The sequence below is a fragment of the Pezoporus occidentalis genome, unplaced genomic scaffold, assembly GCF_034315485.1.
Source record: "Pezoporus occidentalis ecotype Australia unplaced genomic scaffold, CSIRO_AGI_Poc_V1 ctg220, whole genome shotgun sequence".
Classification (NCBI taxonomy): Eukaryota; Metazoa; Chordata; class Aves; order Psittaciformes; family Psittacidae; genus Pezoporus; species Pezoporus occidentalis.
Genome location: NW_026914073.1, coordinates 861,902 through 888,027, shown reverse-complemented (window position 1 = coordinate 888,027; position 26,126 = coordinate 861,902). Strand labels below are relative to the sequence as shown.

The 26,126-nt window shown below is 51.9% G+C and overlaps 1 protein-coding gene across 3 annotated transcripts in view; it reads right to left on the bottom strand.

The window, feature by feature from the left end:
- The window catches only part of CNTFR (ciliary neurotrophic factor receptor), a 205,948-nt gene that overhangs the window by 17,771 nt on the left and 162,051 nt on the right, over positions 1–26,126 (bottom strand). For all 3 annotated transcript variants that reach the window (XM_062620385.1, XM_062620386.1, XM_062620384.1), the window contains 2 exons: positions 7,111–7,228; positions 6,119–6,285 (listed from right to left, as the gene is read on the bottom strand). In XM_062620385.1, the coding sequence (XP_062476369.1) occupies positions 6,119–6,285; positions 7,111–7,228 (285 nt within the window). The remainder of the gene's footprint in view (positions 1–6,118; positions 6,286–7,110; positions 7,229–26,126) is intronic.

Sequence of the window (26,126 nt, the reverse complement as noted above, 5' to 3'; positions counted from 1 at the left end):
GGATGGGATCAGGCCAGTGGATGTGGGGCCAGTCTGCTGCAAGTGGAGTTGTGTGTGAGCTGTTTGGTGCCATCTCTGTTCCAGGATGACGGTGACATTGCAGCAATGTCCCCAGGAAGACACCCTCCCTGCTTGCTCCTCTTAGGAGAAATCAGCCTGTGATGCTTTCAAACCCACTTTCCTGGCTGTGGGTGAGGCAGGAGGAGGATGATGCTGAAATGAAGACACAGCCCAACCACCTTGGTGGATCCTAGATCTGTCCCTGTTTCCCTCAGGACATAGGCTATAACCATCTCCCTCTGCCCAGCCCTCCCTCTCAGCACCATGGCATACACACTTCTCTAGTCCTTCTTCACTGTCATCTTCACCACCACCTCACATTGCCTTTCCTCTGCCACAGTGGGTGCAAGAAGAGCTGCATAGCTTCCCCCACCCCCAAAGCACTCAGAGGATGCTTGGAGGTTTGGGGACCAGCTGGTAGCAAGCACCCATGGACCTGACCATAGGTGCTTAGTGCTAGCTCCCAGCTCTCACTGATCCCTCTCTGTGGCAGCATGTGACAGTGTTTTCCATTTAAAGCCTTATCCTTGGCAGGAGGGATGACTTGCTGGGGCTGTGCTGTGCTGAGCTACTCCAGATGGCTGTGCAATACCGCTGCTTGTTTCGCATCCCTGGGCTTGGGCTGGACATCAGCTTGCATCGACAGGGACTTGGATTCCAAACATATACATAAAAGTATAAATCCAGTGCTGGCTTGGCGGGCTTGGTTTGCAAACAAAAGTCTGCTTGGCTGAATGAATGCAGATGATGATAAACTGTGGCTTTGCAGTGAGGAAGTGGGAAGGAAAGCACCAGGCTGCAGATGGATGTGATGGGATACTCTCTGGAGTAACACAGGGACCCTGGCCCTGCTTTTTTGGAATGCTGAAATGCAGTTGTCCCTTTCAAGGCACAGCTTGAGCAGGAACAAGAGATGCCACTGTGGTGGGCTGCAGCAAAGCCAAAGAAAAGGTTCTCTGATGCTGAGGTGGGAGACACACACCCGTTTTGCATGCATCCAGCCCCAAGCCCCTCTCCTGTGGATTACAGACTGTCCCTGATGCACAGGAGAGAGCTGCCCTGGCTCCAAGCGAGCACCGTATAGCCCTGCCATCAAACAGGGCTGTGCCTGGCTGCAGCAAGCCTTCAGACGGCACTGTGTGTTAATGGGAAAACCAGCATTCACAGCTACCTCCCAGCCACGTCCCCAGCCCTGGAACTCCTGCCCAGGCTAGAAAGTGCAGCAGGGCCAGCCCTTCCAACAGCACAAAGTCAAAGCTGTGTCTGCCGCGTCCCTCCGAGGTGTAAGGGATGCAAGAGCCAGGAGAGGGGACTGCACTCCCAGCAGTGGTCCAACAAGGACCGACCTACGTCTCTTAGGACAGTCCTCATTACACTGTGTTCATCATGGAAAATATTAGGGCTGGTCCTGCAAGGGCCGGATGAGGAATGAGTGGAGATGGGCTGTGTCCGGGTTCCTGATTTCTATGTGACCCTGAAGGAATCCTTCGTCTTCCACAGACTCCCGGGTTCCTGTTCCACGCATGGGGATGAGTGCTCCTCCTTTCCCAGCCTTTGTTTGCCTCCATTTAGCCTGCACATGGCAAGTCAGGGGCTGTCTGGCTGTATATCAGGCAGCATAATAGAGCCCTGTCCTCAGCAAGGGCCTGCAGGCAGTAACATAATAAAAGCAGTAATAGTAATAATAATAATGGATGATGGGCATTAGGCCGAGTACTGGTTAAGCGGCTATAAAACCAGATGTAATATAATCCTGCAGAGCTGAGGGAGCATCATCAGACATTCCTAGGAAGAAGACTTGGCTGGGAGGCGACACGCAGCTCTTCCCACTTGATTTTCGGTTGCCACTTCCAAGTGAGGGCTTGAGTGCCAGAAGAACAAGGTGGGATACTGCACCTGGGGAGGAATAACCCCATGCACAAGACAAGCTGGGGATGATCCGCTGGAAAACATCTCTGCAGAGAGGGACATGGGGGTCCCAGTGGACAATGAGTTGTCCATGAGCCAGCCATGTGCCCTTGTGGCCAAGAAGGCCAATGGTGTCCTGGCTGGATTAGGAAGAGCAGGTTGGACGAGGTGACCTTCCCCCTCTTCTCAACCCTGTTGAGGCCTCACCTAGAGCACTGTGTCCAGTTCTGGGCTCCCCAGTGCAAGAGAGACATGGTGCTCCTGGAGCAAGGGCAGCAAAGGGCTACAAAGATGGTCAAGGGTCTGGAGCATCTCTCTTATGAGGAAAGGGCGAGGGAGCTGGGCCTGTTTAGTCTGGAGAAGGCTGAGAGAAGATCTTAAAAATGCATATAAATACCTTAAGGGAAGGTATCAAGAGGATGGGGCCAGAATTTTCAGTGGTGCCCAGCAACAGGATAAGGGACATCGGGCACAAACTGAAACACAGGAAGTTCCATCTGAATGTGAGGAAGAACTCCTTTACATTGAGGGTGGCTGCCCAGAGATGTTGTGGTGTCTCCTTCCCTGGACACATTCAAAACCTTCCCAGACACGACCCTGTGTAAACCACTCTAAATGGCCCTGCTGTAGGTGGTGGAACAGATGATCCCTTCCAGCTCCAAACGTTCAGTGATTCTGTGAAGAGCTGCAGAGAGTAGCTTTCCCTAAAGGCTCCGCATGCTCGTGGTTAACTGTGAGTCTTTAGCTATCCATCACCCTTGGACGTGTTAGACACATCTTGAAAGGAAGCCTGGGTTCAGAAAGGCAGCTGAGACCCTGCAGCATGGAGGGGGCCCGTCACCCATCCCATCTCTCCAATGAGCACTAAAATGGATCCCTTGTGGCCATTAAATATCCCCTGGCATTTTCCATGAGCAGAGGGATATTAAACTCTGTGTCTTAGCCAAATGTCAGTCTAAGTAATTTAATTCTGCCTCCCTAAGTAGTATGAATTGAACTGACCTTCTGCCTAGGCAACTGTATACCCGTGTTCAGAGACTTTGAATTTCATACAGACACAGGCATGTTTGTTCTTATGCAGCCCCTGTGAGATGCTCTGTGTCTTAATCACCCCAGAGCTGGAGCTGGAAGAAGCAAATGATGTTCCCAAGGTCACACAAAAGATGGATGGCAGATCTGAGGAAGGCACCCACGCCTGCAAGGCCCTGTGCAAGGCTGCCTTACTCCTTTTAATGCTGTGCATCTTCCCCTGCTAGTTTGCCCCAGGCTCACACGAGAAGAAAAGCACTGAGGTGGGATGCTGGTGTTGCTTCAATGTGATGATGTCCCTGCTTTCCTGGAGGATGAATGTGAGAGCTATGTGGTTCTTGAGCTGAAACACAAGTGAGAAAGGTGGGGCTGTGTCCTGGGGTTCCACAAATGTCCCCATTCTGTCCCAGCCATTACGAGCAGATGGCAGGACAATTTCCAGGAGCAAGATGAGGAAGAAGGCAGCCTGGATCTCCTACCTATGAAAGGTGGAGTCCAGAGGGCTGGAAAAGCTTTTCCAGTCATCACTGAAAGAGACAAAGCAGAGTGACCCCTTGCAGCTGGCCACTAATAGCAGGCATGGAACAACCATCAGCAAGGCATGGACTTGGGGCAGCAAAAGTTATCATCTGCCCCAGCAGGGCAGGAGGACAGGGCTTCACACCTAGGGTTCAACCTCCATGCAGAAGGTGTGATGGTTTTCTCTAGGCTAAGGGGAAAACACAAGGCAGGATCTGACATCCCCAACCCTGGGATTTTAGGAGAAGCATCATGCAGTTGCTGTTTGACACCGCCTCTCCATTTTAGAGGATTCTGCAACCCTCTGACACAGTGATGCAATGGCTTCATCCTGAGCTGTAGGTTTTCCACACCCCCATCTACCAAGCTTCCAACATGAGATTTCAGCCCAGCTGGTGCTGGTAGAGATCCCCAGGGAACCTACTGGGTGCGAGATCCACACTGCTGGAGCACAGCCCTGGGTTTGCAGCTGCAAAGAAGGGAGCCGGAAGAGACACTGAAACACAGAAGCTTCTGTGAGCACAGCACACAACCTGGGGCACGATTACATGGCAAAATACACTAACACAGTTCACTTGCTTTAATTGGAAACACGGGCAGCATAAGGAGAAGCTCCGTTCATGGTAGGTAGCTGTTGATCCGCAGCAGCTGAGTTCATCTGGTAAAGACTCTGCTAAGCCTGTCGACTGCCTGCTTGAACACTAAATCAGCACCGTGTCTATGCTCCTTATGCACAGTGGCTGTGTCAAATCCCGAGGAGAATTTCATAGCTGTACAGAATTTTAAGGCCAGTAGATATTGAAGTGTTTATGGGAGCAGGCTGGCTCCATGGTGCAGGACACAGCCCTTCCTATAGGCGCTGTCACATCACCCCTTCTCCAAGTGCTATTCTGGAGGGTCTTAGACCATCTGCCATGTGGTGCTGGAGGGTCTCACACAACTGCTGGGACATGCCAAGGCACCCTGCATTCCTCCAGGCACTCTTGCCAGAGGCAGCCTTATTGCACCCATGCTAATAGCTGTCCTGGGGCAGTGCTGGCTTCTCTCACTGCTCCTCTGACCTGGCCTGAGAGCAAACTGCTGCGGTGGATCCGGCTTATGCTGGTGCTGGGATGCCCAGGGCTTGCAGCTGGGTGTGCTTCCCACAGGGGTTGCCCTTGTGTGCTGGATGGAGGACCAGATGTTTGGGAAGCCAGGCAGGGCATGGGTGGGATGCAGATGTTACAAGATGATGCCCAGAACTCCTGCAGGAGGGAATGCAAGGAACTTGGAAAATGCAGCTTAATTGCTGTCCTGGGCCCTGCAGGCTGAAGGTTACCTTCATTTTTAAGGAGTGTATCTTCCACAAACACAATAATTTCCATTTAAAGGCACCCAAGTGACTAGAATTCCACACTTCCCTGCTAAGCTCTTTGTCTTGTTATCAACTTCTGCAATGCACTGATGAATACAAGCTTCAGATATGGATCGTGGCTGCAGGACACGGCAGTAAAGTCCCTGCTCCAAAACAATTCCCCTGCTCTATCCAGGCACCTTGTTCCTTGTTTGATGTTTTCCCGGATTTGGAGTAGAAAGGCAGAATCTGGGATGGCAGCTGAGCTCCTCTTCTTGCACTCCGGCACTTCCAGCCACTTGGGAATGGGACGTGCAGCACATCGAAAGCAAAGGATGACTGCTGGCTGCACTTCAAGGATTCATTTATTTGTTTTTCTGGTCCAGTAATTGCCACATGTAACTTGCAAATAATTTTCCAACATGTTCCTGAACTCTGTTCTTTCCTATTTTCTCCTGTTCTTTGAGGATGAACAGTCTTGTCTCAGCACTGGCTGTAATCCGCCTTTTGCTGGTGGCAAAAGCATTGTGCCCAGCTCCCTGCTTTGTCATGCCTGGCATTGAATTGCTCAGTCCATGCCGGTTCTTCACAATCAGAGAAGCATCTGTGCCATGGAAAGCATTTGCACAGCATCATCTGTCCATGTAGGGCAGTGAAAAGGTGTAAAGGGGGAAATAAGGGTTTTAGGAGCATGTTAGGTAGGGGTTGGTAGACTTCGACTTTGGGAGGGTTTTATCCTGAATACGGATGAGGGGATATGGATGAGACATTTTAATTTCTCTTCCAGTCTTTGTTCTCATGACTCTGCTTCCAGCACAAACACCAAACCTCTCTTTTAGGAGCACTCACAGGGGCAAGAAGAGCAGCACCATTTGGATCACACCAGTTTTGTATCCCTCTGCCCAACGTACGGCAGTTGCTTCCCCAGCCCCCAAGCAGGGAGCAGCTCAGCAACCACAGGAGACCTGGACCACTGGGAATGAGACCAGGCAGGGCACTGATGGGACCCTCATGGGGACTTCCTGTGGGCATCCTGCCTGAGTCCCCCAGGGTGCTCCAATGTTTGCATGAGTTACATCAGGACCATGAGAATGAGGGGGGCACTGGGAAGATGCCAGTGTGGCTCAGACCCTAGCTCTATCTCATGCATGAATAGGCAGAGGCTCCACTTGGACAGCCAGCCTGTCACTTCTGTGTGTGACACTGCATGCAGACCAAAGCCAACCCCAACACCATCTCAGAGAGGCCAGTTGCTGCTGTGAAAGTTACCTATAGCGAACTCATCAAAGGTGAGAGTGGTGGAGCTTTTGCCCAGGGCATTCGTGACTGTCAGAGTCACCTTGTACTTCACAGTCGAGAAGAGCTGGAGGTACCTGATGTGACACCTGTTTTTGGGAAAGACATCCTTCTCACAGACCATCTCCCTCGTGCCGTGTCTGGAAAGAAGAGGTGAGAAGAGCTGTTACTTATGGAGCAGTGCTTGAGGTGGTAATGTGCCCATGCTGCTGGAGGGAGGAGGAAGAAGGAGCATGGCTCTGTTCCTGTTCTGCCCATGGTCCCCATTCATCAGCCCCTGTCACAGCTAAAGGGCTCCTCTCTTCCCACCAGGGAATTCTGCAGGCTCACGTGCATGATGTTTTATCCTAAGCCTGTACAGAGGTGAATGTCCTTATGCTGGCCCCATGGAAAGGATGAGACCCTGCTGGTGCTGGGGTTGGCTCTGTCTCTCCTGTAAGAGGAACAGGGTCTCCTTTTGTTGGTGACACAAGTCCCAGAAGATAATACATAGCACCAGTGTGTACAAGGGCTGTGGCAGGACCCAGGCACAGAGAGGAGGATGATGCCATGCCAGTCAGTTCTAGGTGAGGACACTGCTGCTGCATGGCCACAGCCGGTGTATGGCAGACGGGAGTGTGGCTGTGCCAGATGTGCCAAAAAGCAGCAGGCACAACCTCCATTATGGACTAGTGGTGCAGAGAGGATGGACTTGGGGTCATGGAAAGGGGGCCTGGGGTGGGGGGGACTTCCCTGGTCTCCTCTGGGGAAATTAGAACTTACTTGTAACAGAGCCCTGGTGCCAAACATTCAGTTTGGAGGTCCCTGGAGCATCCTTCCCCCAGCCCACTTTTGGGACACTGATCCCATATGCTCAGCAGAGGTCAGACCCACTGCCCCAACACTTCACAGCAATATCTGGGACCTGCTCCAGGCTGCAGAGACAAAAGCTCACCCTGCTGTATCCTTCCTTCCCAAGCACTTACATGACGGAGATGTTGAAGGAATTGGGGATGTAGGTGGGAGTGGGCAGGTGCCAGCTGCAGTAGAAACCCTTCGGGTAGTTGTTGGACCGGCACATCAGCACTGGCTCCTTTGGGGGAACTGCAAGGAGAAGAGAAAAAGCCCATTGAGGTGGGGTTATCACCAGGTTCTGAACAAGGGGGTGTCCCTTCATTCCTAACAACTGCCAGCTTGGGAAGGACACAGTTTGTGAGGGGAGCCTGGTCTGTGTTCATCAGCTGTGTGAAGGACTTAGGGGCCCTTATCCCATGTCTGCTGCTGAGCTTCCCCATGAGACCTTGCTTTGGCTGAGCTGTGCACAGCAGCTCACCTCCTCCCCTGGCAGCTCTAATGAGAGATGGAATGACAGAGGAGGTTGGCAGGTATCGGGGCAAATTGTCTTCAAGGCTGTGACAGAGACATCACTGATGGGGAGGAGGTGCTGCTCTCTTGACCCCATTAAGCTACAGTGCTTACAGCTTTCTCTGCTATGTCCCTGGGGAGCGATAAACTTGTTGAGGGATGATCCTCTGAAAGACCAGAGGTCCTCAAAGGGAGGAAAGAAGAACCATTTATGGCAAGATGAGGAGGAACAACCTTAAAACAGGCAAAGAAAATCCAGCTCTGCGGGGGGACTGGCAGTGTTAACGCTTTCAGCATCCCATCCCGGGGCCCTAAGTCCTAGAGGCTGGAGGCAGAAGAGGATGCTAAGTCCAAACAAGTGTTTACACTGCACTCGGCTTCCCTGGTCATACATGCACTGTGTGCTCATAGCAGGAGTACAGACAGAGCCACAGGAAGACTGCAGAATGCTGAGGGTCCGTGTGTGCAAGAGGGGGAGATGTGACCCTGCAGCTGATAAATTTTGCCCTTGTAGGTTGGTAAAACCCTAATCTGTCCTGACACTGAAGTCAGCTCCTCGATACCTGGAGACTTGCATTGCTAAGAGCAGAGTCTGGCTTTAACTGCAGAATGCTGGCACAATACCTTGCCACAAAATGCACTCCCTGGGCTGGATATGTACCAGGGTTCCCTTGGAAAGGCTGTCTGAACCTGTAGTGCTTCCTCTTTCTCTTCCTGCATTAGCCCTTGTCTCCATGTCCCCCAGCATTCCCCAGGACGTGCCAGGACACACTCTTTTCTCCAAGCAGAGGTTTTGAAACAAATCCAGGAGACCTGACAGCCTCCGCACAGACATTGCTGCTCACTACCCCACCAAGGTCCCAGCAGGGCTGACCGCTCTCCTCCCTGCTGCTGAGGCACATGCATTACCTATGGCTGTTACCCAAAATGAGATTGCAAACAGGGATGCAGTGATGCAAGAGTTCAGGGAGCACCCCCAGGCTGGGTAATGCTTTCCTCCAAAGCCTGCAAGGGCAAATCACAAGTCCCACAGGACTATGCATGCACCGTGTCTTGCTATAGAGCAGTCCATACTGATGCTGGTGCAGGGAAGCCACACACCAGCCTCACACCGCTCTGCATGCCATGCCAGAGAAGCAAAGGGTGCAGCGAGTCAAGGATTAAGCTCCACCTGGGACCACAGCAGGACCCTGATGAAAACTGCTTGAACTGTGCCCTCTGTACTGGGCCAAGCCCGCTGGTTTGCCACGAGCGCAGTCCTCATGGATCCTGGGTCAGCATTGCACAGCAGAGCCCAGGGTCAGAAACAAATGATGGGTTTTGCTAGAAAAGCTTTGTGGGGGGATTCCAAAAGCTCCAGCTGCTGCACCCTCCTGCAGTCTACATAGGGGAAACTGAGGCATGGGTCTTGCATGTGTGCCAGTACCTCTGGGGCAGGGCTGGGAAGGAAGCAAGTGTTTGGTAAGACAGCCAAGGGCAGCAGAGTTAGGGAGCAGGGAGGAGGAGAGGGAGAGGGAAAAGGGGAGAAGAGAGGAGAGGAGAGGAGAGGAGAGGAGAGGAGAGGAGAGGAGAGGAGAGGAGAGGAGAGGAGAGGAGAGGAGAGGAGAGGAGAGAGGAAAAGGAGGAGAAGGAGGAAAAGGAGGAAAAGAAGGAAAAGAAGGAGAGGGAAAAGGAGAAGGAGAGGGAGAGGGAAAGAGAGGGAGAGGAATGGTCTGGCAGGGAGGGGAGGCTGTGCCGGCCCATGATGCTCATTCCTCCTAATGGCTATTTCAGCCTTCAGTCGGCAGACGAAGGCCAGAGCCTGGTTAATGATCCTCACAGCTAAATTATTCAAGCAGACCCTCCGCAGCAAAACAGAGTGGCTAATCGCAAGGCCAGAGACAAGGGCTTGATCCCTGCTACAGCTCCATCCTCCTCCTCAGCTGCTCATTAACCCCTTCCCTGCCCCACCGCTGCCCCCCCGGGATGAAGTAGGACCGCATGCAGGGGGCAAAGAGGGCTCCCGGGGGGGGGGTTTCGGAGGGGTGCACGGGGTCTAGGGACAGATCTCGAGGTCCGACTGACCGCGTGGTGGCAGTGTGGGCTAACAGCGCCCGCCGGGCACCCGGAGCACCGGCTGGGGATGCAGATGCTGCGTGGGGGGAGATGCTGGGGATGCTGCCGGGCTCCTGCACTTGCTGCTTGTGCTCAATGTCCCGCACCACACGGGCGCAAGCAGAGGCTCTGCTCTCGCAGTCGGTGCTTCTGTAAGCATCCCTGAAGTCGTGCAGGGTCCCTGCACCGGGAGGAGGCAGGTGCTGCACTGGGCTGCAATTAGTTCGTCTGAGGATAATTTATCTCCATTGTTTCCAGTATTATGCTGGATCTGGCTCTTGGTGATCTGTGATATTTCCTCCACAAAGGAAGAGAGTGGGGAGAGCTCAGGTTGCTTTTCTGGGAGAAGGGGGGCTGTCCAAACTGCCTCCCACTTCCATCCCCACACTGCAGCAGACCTTGAAGGTGCCCCATTTTCACAGCCTCACTGCCTTGAAGATCCTGTCCTTTTCTCCTAGACTGGGGTCCCAAATTCAGCCCCAACCTCTGTGCCCACTGCATCTTCCACCTTTCATTCTCTGGTCCCTTTTATCAAGCCCAAAGTGGAAGGAGAGCCTGGGAAAGGGGACAGAATTACTCCAGTATCTCTGCCACCCTGATGCCCATGCAGCACCCCAGTGCACTGCAGTTGAAGGGATGCTTCTCTGTGCTGCCCCAGACATCACCGTCTCTCTCCATGCTGGGACAGGCTGTCTCACAGGAACACTCCTTCCAGGTCCATCTCTCTAAAGCGCCATCAGCCCCAGAGCCACAGGCATTTTGGGAGGAGGATGTCACACAACTGTCCCACTTCTCACCTTGATGGGCAGAAAGTACACCCCATGGGCCAGTACAGTGTGCACTTAGGGCTGTGATCATGACACCATGCAGGTGACCACGACCATGACTGTCAGGCACCACAAGGGAGAGGGCTGCAAGCCTCTTCTCACTGCCACAGCTCATCAGGAGGGCTGTCTTTGCCCACCCAGCCACAGTGTCTTTTCCCATAGGGAAGTGGCAGTTCCCCCATCTCCCTGTTTGAGATGCCGGCTTGCAATCCCATTCCTTTCCCCTCCTCTCCCAGGAAAGGCACTCGCTGGCACAGCTCATTCTACAAAGGCTCTTAAAGAGAGCAAATAAAATTGCAGGCTCCAATCGATCCGGCACTCCGTAATGCTGTCTTTGGAGGTGGGCCAGCCCGTCGGGCAATGGAGAGAGCAAGAAAGGCAGTGGAGGAAAACAAAGCCATCAAGGGAGCATTAAAGGCTTTTTCTGCCCTGAGGCTATGGGCAGTGGCTCTGGGTGTGGGGTGTCCTGCTCCCACCTCCTCCACCCTCCCCTGGCTGATGTCCAGCTCTCAGCCCCTGCCCATCACCAAAACCAGCCCAGGCAACACGTGTTCCCTGCACTGACATTTCTCCCCTGGCTCCTGCATGCAGCATCCCTAACCCTGGCAAATATTTACTTCCTCATTGCCTCATGGAGGTGCTGAACTCAGTGAAGGCAGAGCTCCTTTCCTTTCCCCCTGCAAACAGTGCCTGCCCTCTCTAATCTGTCTATTAACCTCTCACATGGCAGGAAGCCACTTTTCCCACGTGCTCTGCTTATGTCCTCTCTTCAAACCCAGTGTGTTTAATGCCCATCCATGGCAGCTTACCAGCGGCTTAGGCTGCAACCAGCCTTGCTGCAAAAGCTTGGGGCAAGGAGATAAACAGCTGTGTCAGAGCTGGGTGAATCCCATCACTTGCATGGTACAAGCCATGCATTACTCCAGCAAAATTCAGATTTGTGACAGACAGCAAAAGCTGCAGCCAGGGTCATCATCACTGCAGACCTCACAGAAGGTTGGTGGAAGGGACATTGTTGTCTTTCCCAACACATGGTGCCCAGTTTTTGCATCCATTTGACTTATGTCTCTCCACCTTGTTGGAAATGGCTGTTGCTTGATGAGCTCCAGCATCCCTGCTCAGCTGGGGAGAGCACAAGTAGTCTTTGAGGATGAAACAGCTCTGGATATATCAGCACAGACACAGGCTTTTGTCTCCCTCCACATCTCTGAAGCCCAGTTGTCCTTGTACCCCGTGTCCCATTGCACAGAGGAAAAGTGTGACCAATCCATTTTAGAAACCACTAAAAATGATCTACAATAGCTTTTCCTAGCCCTGCTAGGTCATGAGATAATGGACATTAAAATCGTGACATTTTTATATATAGAAAAGTTATTTTAGGTCATTTTTAGAGGTTCCTGAAATGGATCAGTTATAACTTTCCTCTCCTGCTGAGGGCTGAACGTACTAAAGATGCCTTGATCCACAGGTGGAGTGATACAAAAAATAGTGCCAATAAAAGTTTTAAGAGGTGTCTCAAACACTTCTGTAGGAAGTATTTTTTCTCGTTCACTCGGGGCACATTCAGATACTGATCCTACAGCGTGCTTGTGGGGTCACCTGCATAACTCATTATCTTGGGCCAGCAGAGCCTCCACGCTGCATAACAGCAGCATGTGCTTGTGCTACAGCTACAGCTGCGATGCAGCCTGCCTGCACATGAGTGGTTCCCACACTGGCGGACAACCCCAGCACTGATGATGTTCTGCCACCAGACTCCTGCTGTTAGCATCCCTGCCTCTCCCTACTGCCCATGGCAGGATTGTTGCCCTATGTCTTGCCTCTGCTCAACATGCCCTCCACATCCTCGCACCGCAGTTGTGATGGTGGGTATGTACCTGTAAGGAAAAAGGCACCAAAAGTGACTGAAACCAAAGCTGCAGAGGCTGGAGGACACAACAGGGATGCATCCAGGTGTGAGATGCCAGCACTGAGCACACAGGCATACATGCACAAGCACAGCACACTGTGAGCACACCTACGCAGAGGCATTTGTTACACACACGCTCACTGCAAGCATGATGTATTATTTATCTAACGTTGCTCTTCTAAAATTGTCTGTGTACAGCAGACTGGTAGGAAAGAACAAAGAAAACAATGATGAATAAATCATATTTCTACCGCCTGGTCAGGGGTACATGTGCCTGCTGTGCTCCACCTGTAACTGCAGCATGGCTGTGGTGTGGACAGTCCTTCCACCACTCCAAATGTTGGGATGTGGCTGTGATTCATTGCTGGAGAAAGGGAGGGAGGCAAAGATATGATTTTGCTCCATTGCCCCTTGTCCAGGCTGTTCTTGGATAAGGGTGAGGCTGAGGAGAGGTGCAGAGAACAGTGGTGGGGTGCTATGGAGGCAGGTGATGCTCCTCTGCATTGTGCTTCTGCACTCTGGGAATGTCAGCTCATAAGCACCACTTCTTTCAGAACGATTAAGCAAGTTTTTGTTAAAATTACTGCAGCAAAATTAATTAAAGAGAAAGTCAGAAAGCAGGGGTATGGGGTGAGAAGGGCTTGTCCCTTGCTGACCTCCTGGGTGATCTGTGTAAGTGACAGAGACACGGTTTCGGTCTCTCCCATTCACTCTAAGCCACTGCAGCTTTAGCAAGGGGTATTTTCAGGGGGACATTAAACCCTGAAGATGTATCCCTCCGAAGTGTGAGCCATCCCAGCGGAACACCAGTTGCCTGCAGTCAGCCAGTCCTTTGCCCAACCTCGACACCCTCAAACTGCAGCATCTCCCCAAGAGCTCCCAAAACAGACCAGGGACACCTATAGCTGTAACCGAAGTCCCATGGCCTCGCTGCCACGGAGGAACCAGTTCCCCAGCCTCAAAGAGCAAGAATTTATTCCCCAGAAGGTGCCTGAGAAAAGGTGGACTCAGCAAAAGATAAATTTCTAAAAGGCCTTGTTTTACACTGATTTGGGCTCGTAAACCAACCTATGGATTTTCTCATTTCCCTTGCAGAAAATTCAGCGCGCGCGTCAAGAGGCAGCGCTGTAAATTTTTGGGCGAGGCATTACTCATACGGAGCCCAGAGCCCCATTTTAAACCCAAATTACAGTTCAAGCTCCTAGCCCTAAAAGCTGCCTTGCAGCAGGATGGCTTGATAACAGGCTCACAGGGGTTCGCTTCATCCTGCACTGCATGAGGCTGTGCTATTCACGGCACAGTGGAGGTGCTCTTCAAACCTGACAGCTCTCAAGCCTTCAGCAGATTATCAAGCAAGCCTGGTTAAGCAGAGAGAGGAATGAGGGAGAGGGGCTCCAGTAGCAATGGTGGGCGGAGGGCACAGCAGCCCTCTCTGAAGATGCTGCAGGAAGGGGATTTAAGCAGGTGAAGACATCAGGCACCCCAAACCCATGACAAACCCCCGCTCCCAGCTGCAAAGATGATTCCCAGATTCCTCTGTATTCCTGTAAAAGTGACTTTGTCCCCACAGGCCAGAGAATGCTGGGCTGGACACCTGAGGAACCGATGTGCAGCAGGGTCGCTGGGTGCTTCCAGCTATCGCTTGGAACCTCACTACAGCAGAGCATCCCTTCTAATCCTGCTGTCCTCCGTTAGAAACCAAAAGAGCATCTTTTCTCTGAAAGAGTATTAAATATTGAACAAAAGAAGGCAAATCTGTTATCTGGGATAATTGGGAGTAAATAAAACATTTAACCAAACCAAATGCAGCTGTTTCTACTTGGAGCTGGCGCAGCAGCAGGGAAGCCAGCTCAGCTACTCTGCATCCTCGTTACGGCAGTTGATTATTGTTTCGTGTACAACGGTAGCACCACCAGGCCTCGAGCAAGGCCAGGACCCACGGTGTTTGGTGCGGCACACTGGGACGGGTACACCACCAAGGCAGGATGCGGCAGCACGGTGAGCGCACGGGGCATGGGAAGCCCTTTGCAGCACTGGGGTTTGCTCTCCAGCCCGGGGAGTTCACGGGGAGGCCGGCTTTCCTCCCCCAACACCTCTGCGAGGGGATTTGCATGTAACATAAACCATTTCAGAGCCAGGTCACTGGTTCGCACATAGCCCCGGGCAGTAATGACCAAACCTCATTACCGGCTGCTCTGGGATTGAGCGTGCTGGGCCTCCATCCAGCTCCTGGAGACCTGGAGAGTGGTGTGGGGTGAGGGACTGTGCAGCCCCCAGGGGAAGGTGCCACGAAAAGGGGCAAAGGGAGCCTTTCCAGGGTGGAAAGGGCATCCCTCCCTGCAGAGGGGGGCTGGAGCATCCCAGGATGCCAGGCTGCTGTGCCCAGCCTGGCACCCAGGAAAGGGTGCAGCCGTGACATGGACAGCAGAGAGCTGATGTGCTCTTTGCTTTCTCAGCACAGCAGTAGGGCTTTCCGCTGCTGGGGTCTGGGGAGGACAGCTTGATGGCCTGACAACTCCCACCCAAAAGATGTGCCTATCCCTTACAAAATGCTCGGGAAGTTATGTGAGATATGAGTTGCATGGGATTTTCCAGCTGCTGCAAAAACAGTTTCTGCTTCCAGGGACCCTTCTCTTCAATATGGGGCTGGATGCACTGTGTCAAGGCAGTGCAGGGAGAAATGCTTCCTAGCACCCACATGGGTCCCCCAGCAGCTGCTGCCTACCCCAAGGAAGTTGTGGATGTGGGAACACATCCCACATCATTCCCAGTCTCCAGAGCTTTCCCAGTCTCCAGAGAGGAGTAGCTACCTCCCTTGGTACCCCTTGGCAAAAGGCTTGATCAGAGCAGCCCAGAACTGCTCTAAAGTGCTGGTTTCTGCTGTTCCCTGTCTCAGCCCACACCAGCTATTAGCAGCACACAGCCCTGGAACCCAAACCTGTGCAGAGACCTAGAAATCCCCTCTAGGAACTCAGCTGGAAAAGCTGCCAGCCAGAGAGAGGGAATATCCCTGCCAGTGTGCAGGAGGGTAGTGCCTCCCCTGGTTCAGCTGTGCAAGGGGCATGCAGGGTGGCCCTTAGGGATCCCCAGCAGTTACTGGGGAGCCTGAAGGTCTGTGCCATGGCATCTCCCTGCCTCCATGTCTGCAGGGCTTGCAGAAGAGAGCTCAGCATCCCCTTCTCCCTCTTTTCCCAGCTCCAGGCACCATTTCCCTGTACAATCTGCGCCATGCAATGCCCCTGCCCCCTCCATCACCTTATTTAATGGCTGAAAGAAAGCAATCTGTCCTCCCAGCCTCTCCAGATGGAGCAGATAGTGAAAATACCAGGTGCAATCAGACACAACTGGGACCATCAGCAGCCATGTATCCTCTGCAAAGCTGTCCCACCAGAACTCCTGGAAATTGTATATTTATCCAGGAGAAGCCTCCAGAGGGAAGCTACAAGCACTTTGTCATGTACAGAGCAGCAAGCTAGCCATGAATATTACCAGCTATAACTCCCAGTGGAGGAGTGTGGGCTGCTTCTAACAGCCAGCAGCTCTCCAAGAGTGCCTCTTCTGTCTTCATCCCTCTCTTGATGCAGCCTGGATGCGTCCCTTTCCCTGCTCTGCTCTTCCCCAGGCTGCTCTCTACACTACTCAAGTGAGAGGGGTACCTGTTGGCAGGTCTTTCACACCATAGGGAATGGAGAGGAAGAACTAAGAAATATCTGACTCTTTGGAGGAGAGAAAAAGATATTTTAGGGTTCTCTGCTCCTGCCTGGACTGGATAGGAGCAGTTAGTAACCAGACATACACATCACCTCCTTTCTTCTTGCACTGGCACTGGCAGGAATAGCTTTTCTTTAGCATCTGTGGAAAACCACCCTCTCCTCTTTTATCCCATATATTTTGATAGAGGAAACACTTCAGGCTGCGCTCACATCCCCTGACAAGGCTGACCCTATGGCACCCTCCAGCCTACGCCAGCTGCTCTACCTTATATTCAGTCAGGACAGAGGACCTGAAAGTGTGATTCTGTGCCCAGGTACCCCCTGTCTGCACAGGCAGCAGAGCCATTTGCTCAACCTCATGCTGACCCTGTGTTTGGCCACACGGATTGCATTTGGGTTTGATCACGCAATCTCAGCATCCCCTGGCCACCAGCTCACATCCCAGGGACTGCCCTGTACTGCTGTTCTCCTGGTAAGGTGCTATGCTGTTCTGTGAGGCTAATCTGCAACCTATGCCAGTCCCTCAGCCCCAGGGCCATGCAGCCGTCTGTGTGTGAGAGCCCTGGCTCCTGCAATGCTGTTAGCTTTGCCCAGCTTCATGTCATTGTCTCAGTCCTGATTGGAAACTAACTGCAGGTACCTTGTGAAAACAGCTGGGCTGGAGCCAGGGGTCCCCTGAGAAATGACAGAGTTGGCTGTAGAGAGCACATATAGGACCAGAAGGAACCTCCTATGGCTGCTTTCCATGCTGTTCCCACCCTGAATCCATGCTAGTCCCTGCAGCAGTCTCCTTGGCATGTCTAGTGAACAGACACCACTTCATCTGGTCTATCTCCCATATCCTTCTGCATCATATACCCTGGAAGATCACAGCACTGGACTCTGGGTGGGGATGGGGCCAAGACAGACACAGGGGGTAGCTCTCGTGGTGGTGCTGTTCAGGCTGCTCAGGGATGCTGCTAGCACATTAATGATAAGCATCAAGGAAGATGCTTCATTTGTCTCAGGAAATGAGGTCTCCACACCAGTCCTTAGCCCTTTCTCTGGCTTTGAGAGGGTACCAGTCAGGCATGTCACTAACAGAAGGAGGGTCCCCATCTCAAGCCTAGATCCTCCCCTAGATGCAACTTCAGAGCATCAGTGTCTCCAGCCTGTCCAAAGGGTGTCCTTCAAGGGAATGAAACCCAGGACTGTGGAATTTCTGGAAGGGGTGGGCTGAGATAACTGCTCAGCTGACACCACTGCTCGACACCACTTCTCTCTTTACAAATATCTGTTGTTTTTTTCTTATTCTCAGGCCTGAATCAGTCCCTGATCTCATTTTTATCTTACAGCAATGTGATCATTAGGATGATGTAAGTCACACAAACCCGGTGTGTTTGCATTTGTAAGTAATAGCTGCATCCTTAACTCAGCGGACTTCAAGGGAGGTCCCATTATTCAGCCCATCTGTAAAGAAACTGAGCTAAAAAAAGGTTCTTTGCTTTATGAAAATGGCACTTATCTCCCCAAATCCTGGCTCAGTGCTTAAATCCTCCATGGATGCTCCTGGCATGCATGGCCAGGACAGGTCCAAGACCTCGAGACGCTTGGGGAGCCCCTTCCCACTCATGTGGGAGCCCACAATTTGCAAAGCAAAAGAAGTGTGAATCACAAACTGGCTCTCAATTACTCACAGTGACTGTTTTCACCCACTCTAATCATCACCTGTAAAATCTTTGCAAGGCTGTTTTCATTTTCTTCCCTCCCTACTTCTCTCAGCTCCACTTGACAGTGAGCACCTTGCTAAATTCCCTTAATCTCTCCTTTAGGTCATACACTACCTTCTAATCCTTTAATCAATTTTTCTCTGGACTCCCTGTAATTTATCGATGGTCTTTTAACAATGAAACCCTACAAGCAAACACACTTTTTGCTGAGTGCATCAGTACCACATCAGTGATGAGGGCGGCATCGTTGCCCCAGCAGCAATAACCTGGATGCTCAGCACACCCTGTCCCTCTTCAAGGAGGACAGCGGCCTCTCACACATCCTCTGGTTTGCTTCCAACAAAGAATATATAACAAGGACTTATTGTTAATAGAATCATAGAATCCCAGCATGGTTTGGGTTGGAAAGGACCTTAACATCATCTAGCTCCAACCCCCTGCCATGGGCAGGGACACCTTGCACTAGACAAAGTTGTTCCAAGCCCCATCCAGGCTGGCCTTGAACACTGCCAGGGATGGGGCAGCCACAGCTTCTCTCTGCAACTTGTGCCAGGTACTCATCACCCTCACAGGGAAGAGTTTCTTCCTTAGATCTGATCTAAATCTCCCCTGTTTCAGTTTAAGCCCATCACCTCTTGTGCTGTCACTACAGTCCCAGATGTAGAGTCCCTCACCGGCATCCTTGTAGGCCCCCTTCAGATACTGGAAGGCTGCTATGAGGTCTCCCCGCAGCTTCTAAACAGTCCCAAATCATATGTATTGTTATATTTATGTATTTTCTTTGTTTCCTGAGGGCTGGTGGGAACTCCCAGCACAGAGCTCCTCCCCTGGAACAGGCAACCCCCCTGCAAACACCAAGCACCAGAGCTGGGATCTGAGCTGTTACCTGGAGGTCTCCAAATCTCTTTTGGGCAGGGCAAGGGGTGAAGGATGCACACAGAGGTGATCAGGGCATTGCTGCTTCTATTTGCAAGGTACCTCACTGCACATGCAGCAGCACTGCCCAGCACAGCAGGGTGAGACATGGGGCAGAGAGAAGAGGAAAGCACAGTGCTCAGATACCCCATCGATGGGCTGGGACTGATTCCTTTCTGGGTCATAGTCTCTGCAAGAGGCTCGTCGCAGGATCAAGCAGTTTGGCAGGGAAGCCCAGAGCTGCTTTTTCTTCCGCTGCCTTTCTCACCCCATCCAAGGTCAAACAGTCCTGGACTCTCAATAAACTGTCGGCTCCGGGGGATTTCAGGAGGTATTTGATAGGATTTCAGCAGACCTGAAGCGTGACTTCACACGGATGGGGGGAGAAATACCCTAGAGCTTTGGAGGGAAACGTTATTAGAGTCACTGAAGGATTTTGCTGTGCTCTCTGAAGCGTTGCACAGAAAATTGCAGGAGAAAAGCAAGCCCAAGATCCGGACCTTGCCAACAGCAGAAGGATGGCTGAGGTGTCCTGGCTCACATGAGCCCCACTGCCCTGTCATGGACCAGGAGCACACTGCTGCCGCCTGCACTGCAAATGCCTCCTGCAACACAACTGTCTCTTTGAGGCATACAGACAGCTCAGCATCCTTCTGAAGTGAGGCGAGCAGCAGGGACAGCTCTGAGGGCAGGGGCTCATCTGTGCATGAGAGCTGTAAGAATGTGCTGCAACAGGGAGACGCTGGAGGCACAGCTTGGAACCTGCTCCACACCCAGTAAGTTGTTCATGGGCACTTTTGGAGAGCAGTTCCTATAGCAGCACCCACAGAGTTATGGCAGAGCAGCTCAGCCAAAGCCTGGCATAATAAAATGCAAACAACATTTGAGTTCATAGCTCACACGTGCATCTCCGTGGCTGTCTCTCCTGCTTTCTGCACTAATATGGGCTGGAATGGCAAAAACTGGGCAAGGAGCTGGAGGGCAGATGCACAGTCTTTGTTTCTGCTCCCCATCCCAAAGCTTTACTTGGACCCTTGGGGAAGCCTGTAGCTCGAATGCAGCCCTTAACTGAGAGCCAAATGGGTTGCAAATGTATTGGCATGTGTTGTGTCATCTGCAGTGGTTAATAGGATCCATTTTCCAAGGAAAGGGAAAAGGAAAGAGAGGAAGGGAATGCTTAAAATCTGCAAAACAAACATCCATCACCCCTTCCAAAGCACTAAACTCACGGCAATAGATTATCTAAGAAAGTTTGGTCTACAGCAATAATCTGCAACGGCTTCTCACAACAATGCAGCTGGATTCAGATGTCAAATCAAAATCCTTAACACTTAATACCTTCAAAGCCTGTACAGAGAATGGATACGATGCTGGCCCCAGTGGGGTTATCAGGAGATTTGTCTCTGATTTCACGAGCAGCCACATTAACCTACTAATTCCCTCAGAGAGGGCAGGGACCTGCCTGCCCAGTGGCACTTACGCCATGTCCCAGCTGTGAGACGTTGCAGGAATTGCTTTTCCAGATGGTACTTACTGCAAAGCTTGGGAGAAAGGATAAAAGGGAGAAAAGCACTCTGTGCCACCTTACAGCCAAGGAAGTGGACGAACACAGCAGCCAAGGGATGGCCACTAAGGATGGAGAGGCTGACTGAGGATGCCTGTTCAACTCCCAGTATTCACCTTCCCATATGTCCTGGTGAACCCACGTGTTCAGTGCACCTCTGCCTGCACTTTCACACTGCCAGGCACAGCACCCATCAGTGGCTGAGCTGCCCAAGCTCCCAGCGCCCCCCCCATCTGGCCTCATGCAGGGCTGGGAGACCCCTCCTCACCCACCCAGCTTCCCTGCATCCCAAGCAGATGTTCTGGGTCCTGTGTCCTGGGACAGATCCCGGCTTGATTTATTACTGGACATGACTTCTGGAGTTTGTCAAAGGCACCCGCTCCCCCTCCCCTGGCTTTCCCCACACCCTTCCCATTTTGTTTTACGCTCACTTTGTGGTCTCCCCACCATAGCTTGCAATAAACAGAAACTCATTTCCAGTATAAACAACTGCACACTCTGCCCCAGCGAGCCGTACGACCCTGCCTTTCCCTCTCCCCACCCCTGCTCGCTTTGGGCTCTGGGAAAATGGTCTCTTCCTTCTGCTTTTTTTCACCCCCCACCCTCCTAGCCCTTTGTGTTTTTTGTTCACTGAGATTTATAACGTGCCAGCCGGAGCCGAAGTGGTCTATCCCACTCCACGTCACGTACGTGCTATTAAAAGTAACTCTACCAATAGATCTCGGTAAGGAAAGCCACCCAAAATCCCCAAAAGGTGGATGTGGGAGGAAGGCTCTGCCTGAGATCAGGGTTTATACCTAAGATGTTGGCCCCCACATGGCCAAAAGCCTCCCAAGATGTGGGATGCCTCTCAAGGCATGAGAAGGGATGGGATTTAGAAAATTTGAGCTCTCAGCACTTGTGCACTGATTCTCAGGGTCAGGGCTGTGCCCAGTGCTGGAGTGGCTGCTGAGTGGCTATTGGGATAACAAGGCTGCCTGTAATCAAGAGGAATTAGTGCCCATGTTTTTATAATGGGGGATGCTAAAGCTGTTCCTATGAGAGGTCCTGTCTAGGCCATCACTGGGACCTGCCCTTTCCCCATGACCCTTAACTAGATGTCCTCACATTGACCACACTGGCCCATAACTTGTTTCTGCACAAAAATCCACAAGGCCATGCTTGTTCAACCCAGTGACGCCCTCCACCGTGTCTTTACCCAGTGACGGAGGCATATGGGGCAGATCCTGCCCTTCCTCAGCCCTGAGTTGGAGGAATGCCGTGAGGATCAGAGGACAGCCTAATGGGAGCCAAGCCTGGGGAAAGAGGCTTTGCAGGAGGGCCATGGAGAGCTGGGTAGAGTAACCTCCCTGAATGGCTGGGCTGTTGGTCCTAGGGCTGCCTTTACCTATCTGGAAGGGAGCTGACTGGGCCAAGCAGTTAAACCTCTGTTCTTGCTGTGCTAGATGGTGACAGACAGGCACCTGGGAAAGGCAAACTGAGTCTTTCCCTAAAAGACTGTTTGCAGTGTTTTCATGGCAATACAGGGCAAACAGCCAATGTACTTGTGCTAGAGAGCCCATTAGCTTTGCAAACACGATGCCCATCAAGCATCTTTGTTGCCCAGAGTGGGCATGATGTGCAAAGCCAGACTGGCTGTGGCTCAGTAATGTGCATTTGACATCACTGTCCTGACCTTCCATCTGCCAGCACAAACCCAAGCAGATAAAGCCGAAGCTGCAGAGATTCAACCAAGAACAATGGCGAATGTTTTTGACACATGGGTAATTAAAACCTGAAAGAGCACGCCAAAGGCTCTAGTGGATTCCCTGCCACTTTAAGTCTTTAAATCAGGGCTGAATTACTTTCCTGACAGTTCTGCAAAGAGGGATTCATTCAGGGGAGTGCCTTGGCATGATCCATGCAACAGGGCAGGCAACAGCAGTGGTTCCCCACATCTCCCTCCCGTCCCACATCAGACGGATGCACGCACCTGCCTCTGCCTGTGGCACAAGGACAGTGGGGTCTGTCACCTTGTAGTCTTTGGGGACAAGGCTGCTTGTTTGGCTGCAGCTCCTCGGTTGCAGTTTTACTGTCTGTTACCTTCTCTCTGGGACAAGGCAGCCCAGGACCACCAGTGTTTAGGAGCTAGTAACTTAATTCCAGGCAAGGAGCTGGTCAAAGCAACCAATGGTTTCATTTTTGCTGGGAGATTAAAACAAATAAGGAAATGAGGTGGGTTAGTGGAAATTGGAGCCCAGGTGGTTTGGCTGGAGAATATCCAAGCATTATAAACTGGCTTCTAAGCTGGAAATATCCTTATCCCCCCTATGGATGCTGCCTGACACCAGCAGGCTCACAGTAGTGGGACTCACTGACAGCATAGTTTGTGCAGGCCCAGACAGCAGGATTTTGGCTGCTTATGCAGCATCTTTGTTGGTCTTTCCCTACTGGGGTTTCCGTATTGAAATGAGCACCTTGAGGAGGCTGCAGAGCACTGGGGTGCTGTTGGAGGGCTGTGAAGCATCAGCAGCACTGCACCTGGGAGATCCACTCCTGCAAGAAGGTCACGTTGACTGGGAAAAAAACTCCGCATATGTAATTTACAGGAACACTAAACCTGGACTGCTGTCTGTATGCAATGTTGAGTGCATGCAGAGACCTCTGTACCATGGAAAACCACACACAAAGCACACCCAGCCACAGCTCCCAGTGCCTGCCCACTCCCAGCATGTGTACCAAGCAGGTGGATTTGCCTGTCTTCTCTTGTCCTCAGGAAGCAGCTGATGCTGATCAGGTCTGTAATGCTCTAGAGATAACCCAGAGGGCTGAATCAGTATTACCATTCACTCTAATGCATGAATGTGCTGTGCTGAGCCTTTCACTCAACACTGCTGCTCAATGGAAGTACCAGGCTGTGAGCTGGCCACAGGGAAGCTGTGTCCTCATAGTGAGCTTCTCCAGGTGGTTTAAATTCCCTAGAGCAGGAAAAGACTCGGTTGCAGAAGTCTGGTAATGCAAAGCCACCTTAGCACTGCCTGTGCTGTCTGTGCAACAGATCCAGCAGATGATCTGCCCATCGTGTTTGATGGGAAAGCTGAAAGGCAAGGGAGGTTTCCTCTGCAAAATACCCAATTCCCATGGAAGCACAGTGGTCAGGAGGAATCACTCTGAAAACCTGGGAATGGAGAAACCCTTCTCTTACATGGTGAGACTCATTTTGTCTTGACAGCTTGGCTATTATCTTGCATGATGTCTCTGTTTGCATGGTACGACATGGCTCCATATCATGATGAGAGCAGTTGGCATTGCAGGTGGCTGTACCATGGCACAAGAGTTACAGCCAGCTACAAGGAACTGTATGTGTCTGTTGGAATCCTAACAACAAATCCATAGCAATGGATTAGCTGTCTATGGAGATAGCTGGATGCATTTTATCACCCCTTCATACCCCACTGATAAAAGCACTCTTGCTATGAAGGATGGCCAAGAAACCACTCTTCTCCCTCTCCTGTGGATAAGCAGCTGAATCTGTCCCCAGCCAACTGGAGTCCCTTAGCCTTTGCTTTGCCCACCCAAACCAAGCATCCTCAGTGCAGTTAATCACTGTAAGTGTCAAGGCTGGAGACAGCCGAGGCCGCCGAAGCCCAGTGCAGTTCACTGACCCTGGGGAGGAATGCAGCTGACTCACTCCAAGGGAATCTGACCTCCATTGCGCCTGTGACTGGCTGAGATCATGGATATCCATCTCCTGGCAAAAGGTCTGGTGTGCCTTTGGGGGTCATGGTGAGTTGAGTCTCTAACCTCACTGCAGCAATGCTCCGTACGCATCTGTGGGTGCACTGAACACAATGGTGCAGTGCCTGCACCCTGCAGTCCCTGCTCCTGGTCAGCTCAGGAGCAAGGGGAGCAGTCCTGGCTCTCTCCAGCATGATACTTGCAGCTAGGAAATGCTCCAGGTGTGCCAGCACTAGGACTAATGATGCCTTTGAGTCTCCACTTGATTCTCCTCCAAGTGACTGACAAGGTCCTGTTAGAGCTGACATTATGGTGATTTCTATTTAAATCAGTATGTTCTGTGTTATCACTGAAGCACTCACTACTAATAACCTCTCAGCCACCCAGCATGCCTTCAGCCATGGTCAGATTTGATTTGCTCTGCACAGAGCTATGGGTCCTCAACACTTCTTGCAATTCCACCTTTATCCATTCTGTCTGGGAGCAACTCTGCTTCTACTTCAGGTACAATTCACAAATACCTGTGGGATGCCCAGCTGGTATTTAAGTTTCCAGCCACTGTGATGAGAAGAGAAAACTCTGAAAAATCTCATTTCCAAAGACCTTTTCTGAAGTGCTGGCCCCAGGTGGGATCTGATAAAGCAAATCCCTAAGTGTCTGGGTTCAATAGCAGGCTTCAAATCCAGCATGTGGCTTTTGAATCCCGCCTCTGCTATACTCCTCGTTACTGTTTGCACTGCATTTTTGGCCGTGTGATTGCACATGCCTCCCTGGGGAGAGCAGGGGCTTGTCTGGCTGGTGTTTCACAGTATGGATCATGAAAGGAGCCTGGGTCACTCCGTCACCTGCGCCAGCAAAAAGGGGCAGGGGAAACACCCAGGCATTAGTAAGATCTTGCTAACTAAAGAAACACCCTGGTTTCCCAACACCGCTGACTTTAACAAGACTAGATCTCTTTCTGTTTCACCTGAGCAAGTATGGACACTTCCCCATCAGAGCTGAAAGGCTTGATGGATCTTTCTAGGTGCAAGTGTTGCTCAGACTGACAGCCACAGGGTGACAGCTCTGGGTCTGGGGACCTACCAGCACGAGACACATCCCTGAAGTGACCAGAGATAGAGCTTCATGGGGATAAGCTTCAAAGCCAACCCTCTCTGCAAAGCACCATGCAGACCCCTGTGGGAGCAGCCCCCTGAAATGAAGCACCCACCAGCCACCACCTCACTTCCTCTGCCTGCCCCGGCTACCCTTCCGCAAATCCATCCCAAACAGCTCCCCACAAAGGCTGTAAAAGCCAAAACCAACAGAAGAAAAAGTGAGACGTAAACCCATCATCGCAATGGCACATCAGTGCGTTACGGATTTCCCATGTCACAATAATGGATCCAAACTCAGGCTGCCGCCTGGGCTCCAGAAGGGCACCGCTGCTCCTGCCCATGGATTATGTTCGATGAAACTGAGTTAGTAGCGTTTTTATCTGTCAATTAGGAACCATGAAACAGTTATTAAATAGAGTCAGAGCCCTCCTTGCTGCTCTCTTGGGCAGTGCAGGAGACGCATAACAGCCTGTAATGAAGCATTAAGCAGCAGCAGTTTTGTTTCTGATAGGATTGGAAATGATAAGCCAGCGAGGCATGGCTGGATGGGGGGAGCGGGTCCCCGGCTCAGCGGCCACATACCGGCAACTGTGATGGGGAAGATCAAGACCAAAATTTCTCTCCCTGCCCTGAATGAAGTCTCTGCAGGACTTCTGTCTTGCTGCATCTGCTTGCTGCTGGAGAAGCAAGCGCCTGAATCTAATTACCTGCTTTTCCTGGTGCAGCTCTGGGTGATTACTGTGGAGCCAGGAGGGCCTTCGGCTGTGTGCAGAGATGTTATCCCAGCCCCGAGGAGAAAAAGGGCTGGTTTGAACAAGCTTTAAGAGACAGGGACTGGGCTGTCCTCAAGGATGGAGATAACACAGGTGCAACCTACTTCTGGAGGTCATTAGCGTCAAAGGGATGCTGTCACTGCCCTCCTGCCGCAGATGCGATGCCACATGGCATCTTTCAATATGCTGGCCCAGGCTGGGGCCAAAGTTGTGGCCTCCAGCCCAGGCTGAGATGTCTATCCACCCTCAGGGGCTCTCTGCCCAGGATTTGACATGGCCAGATTCTGAGTGGTGGTCCTTCAGGGAGGGAGATCTCAGG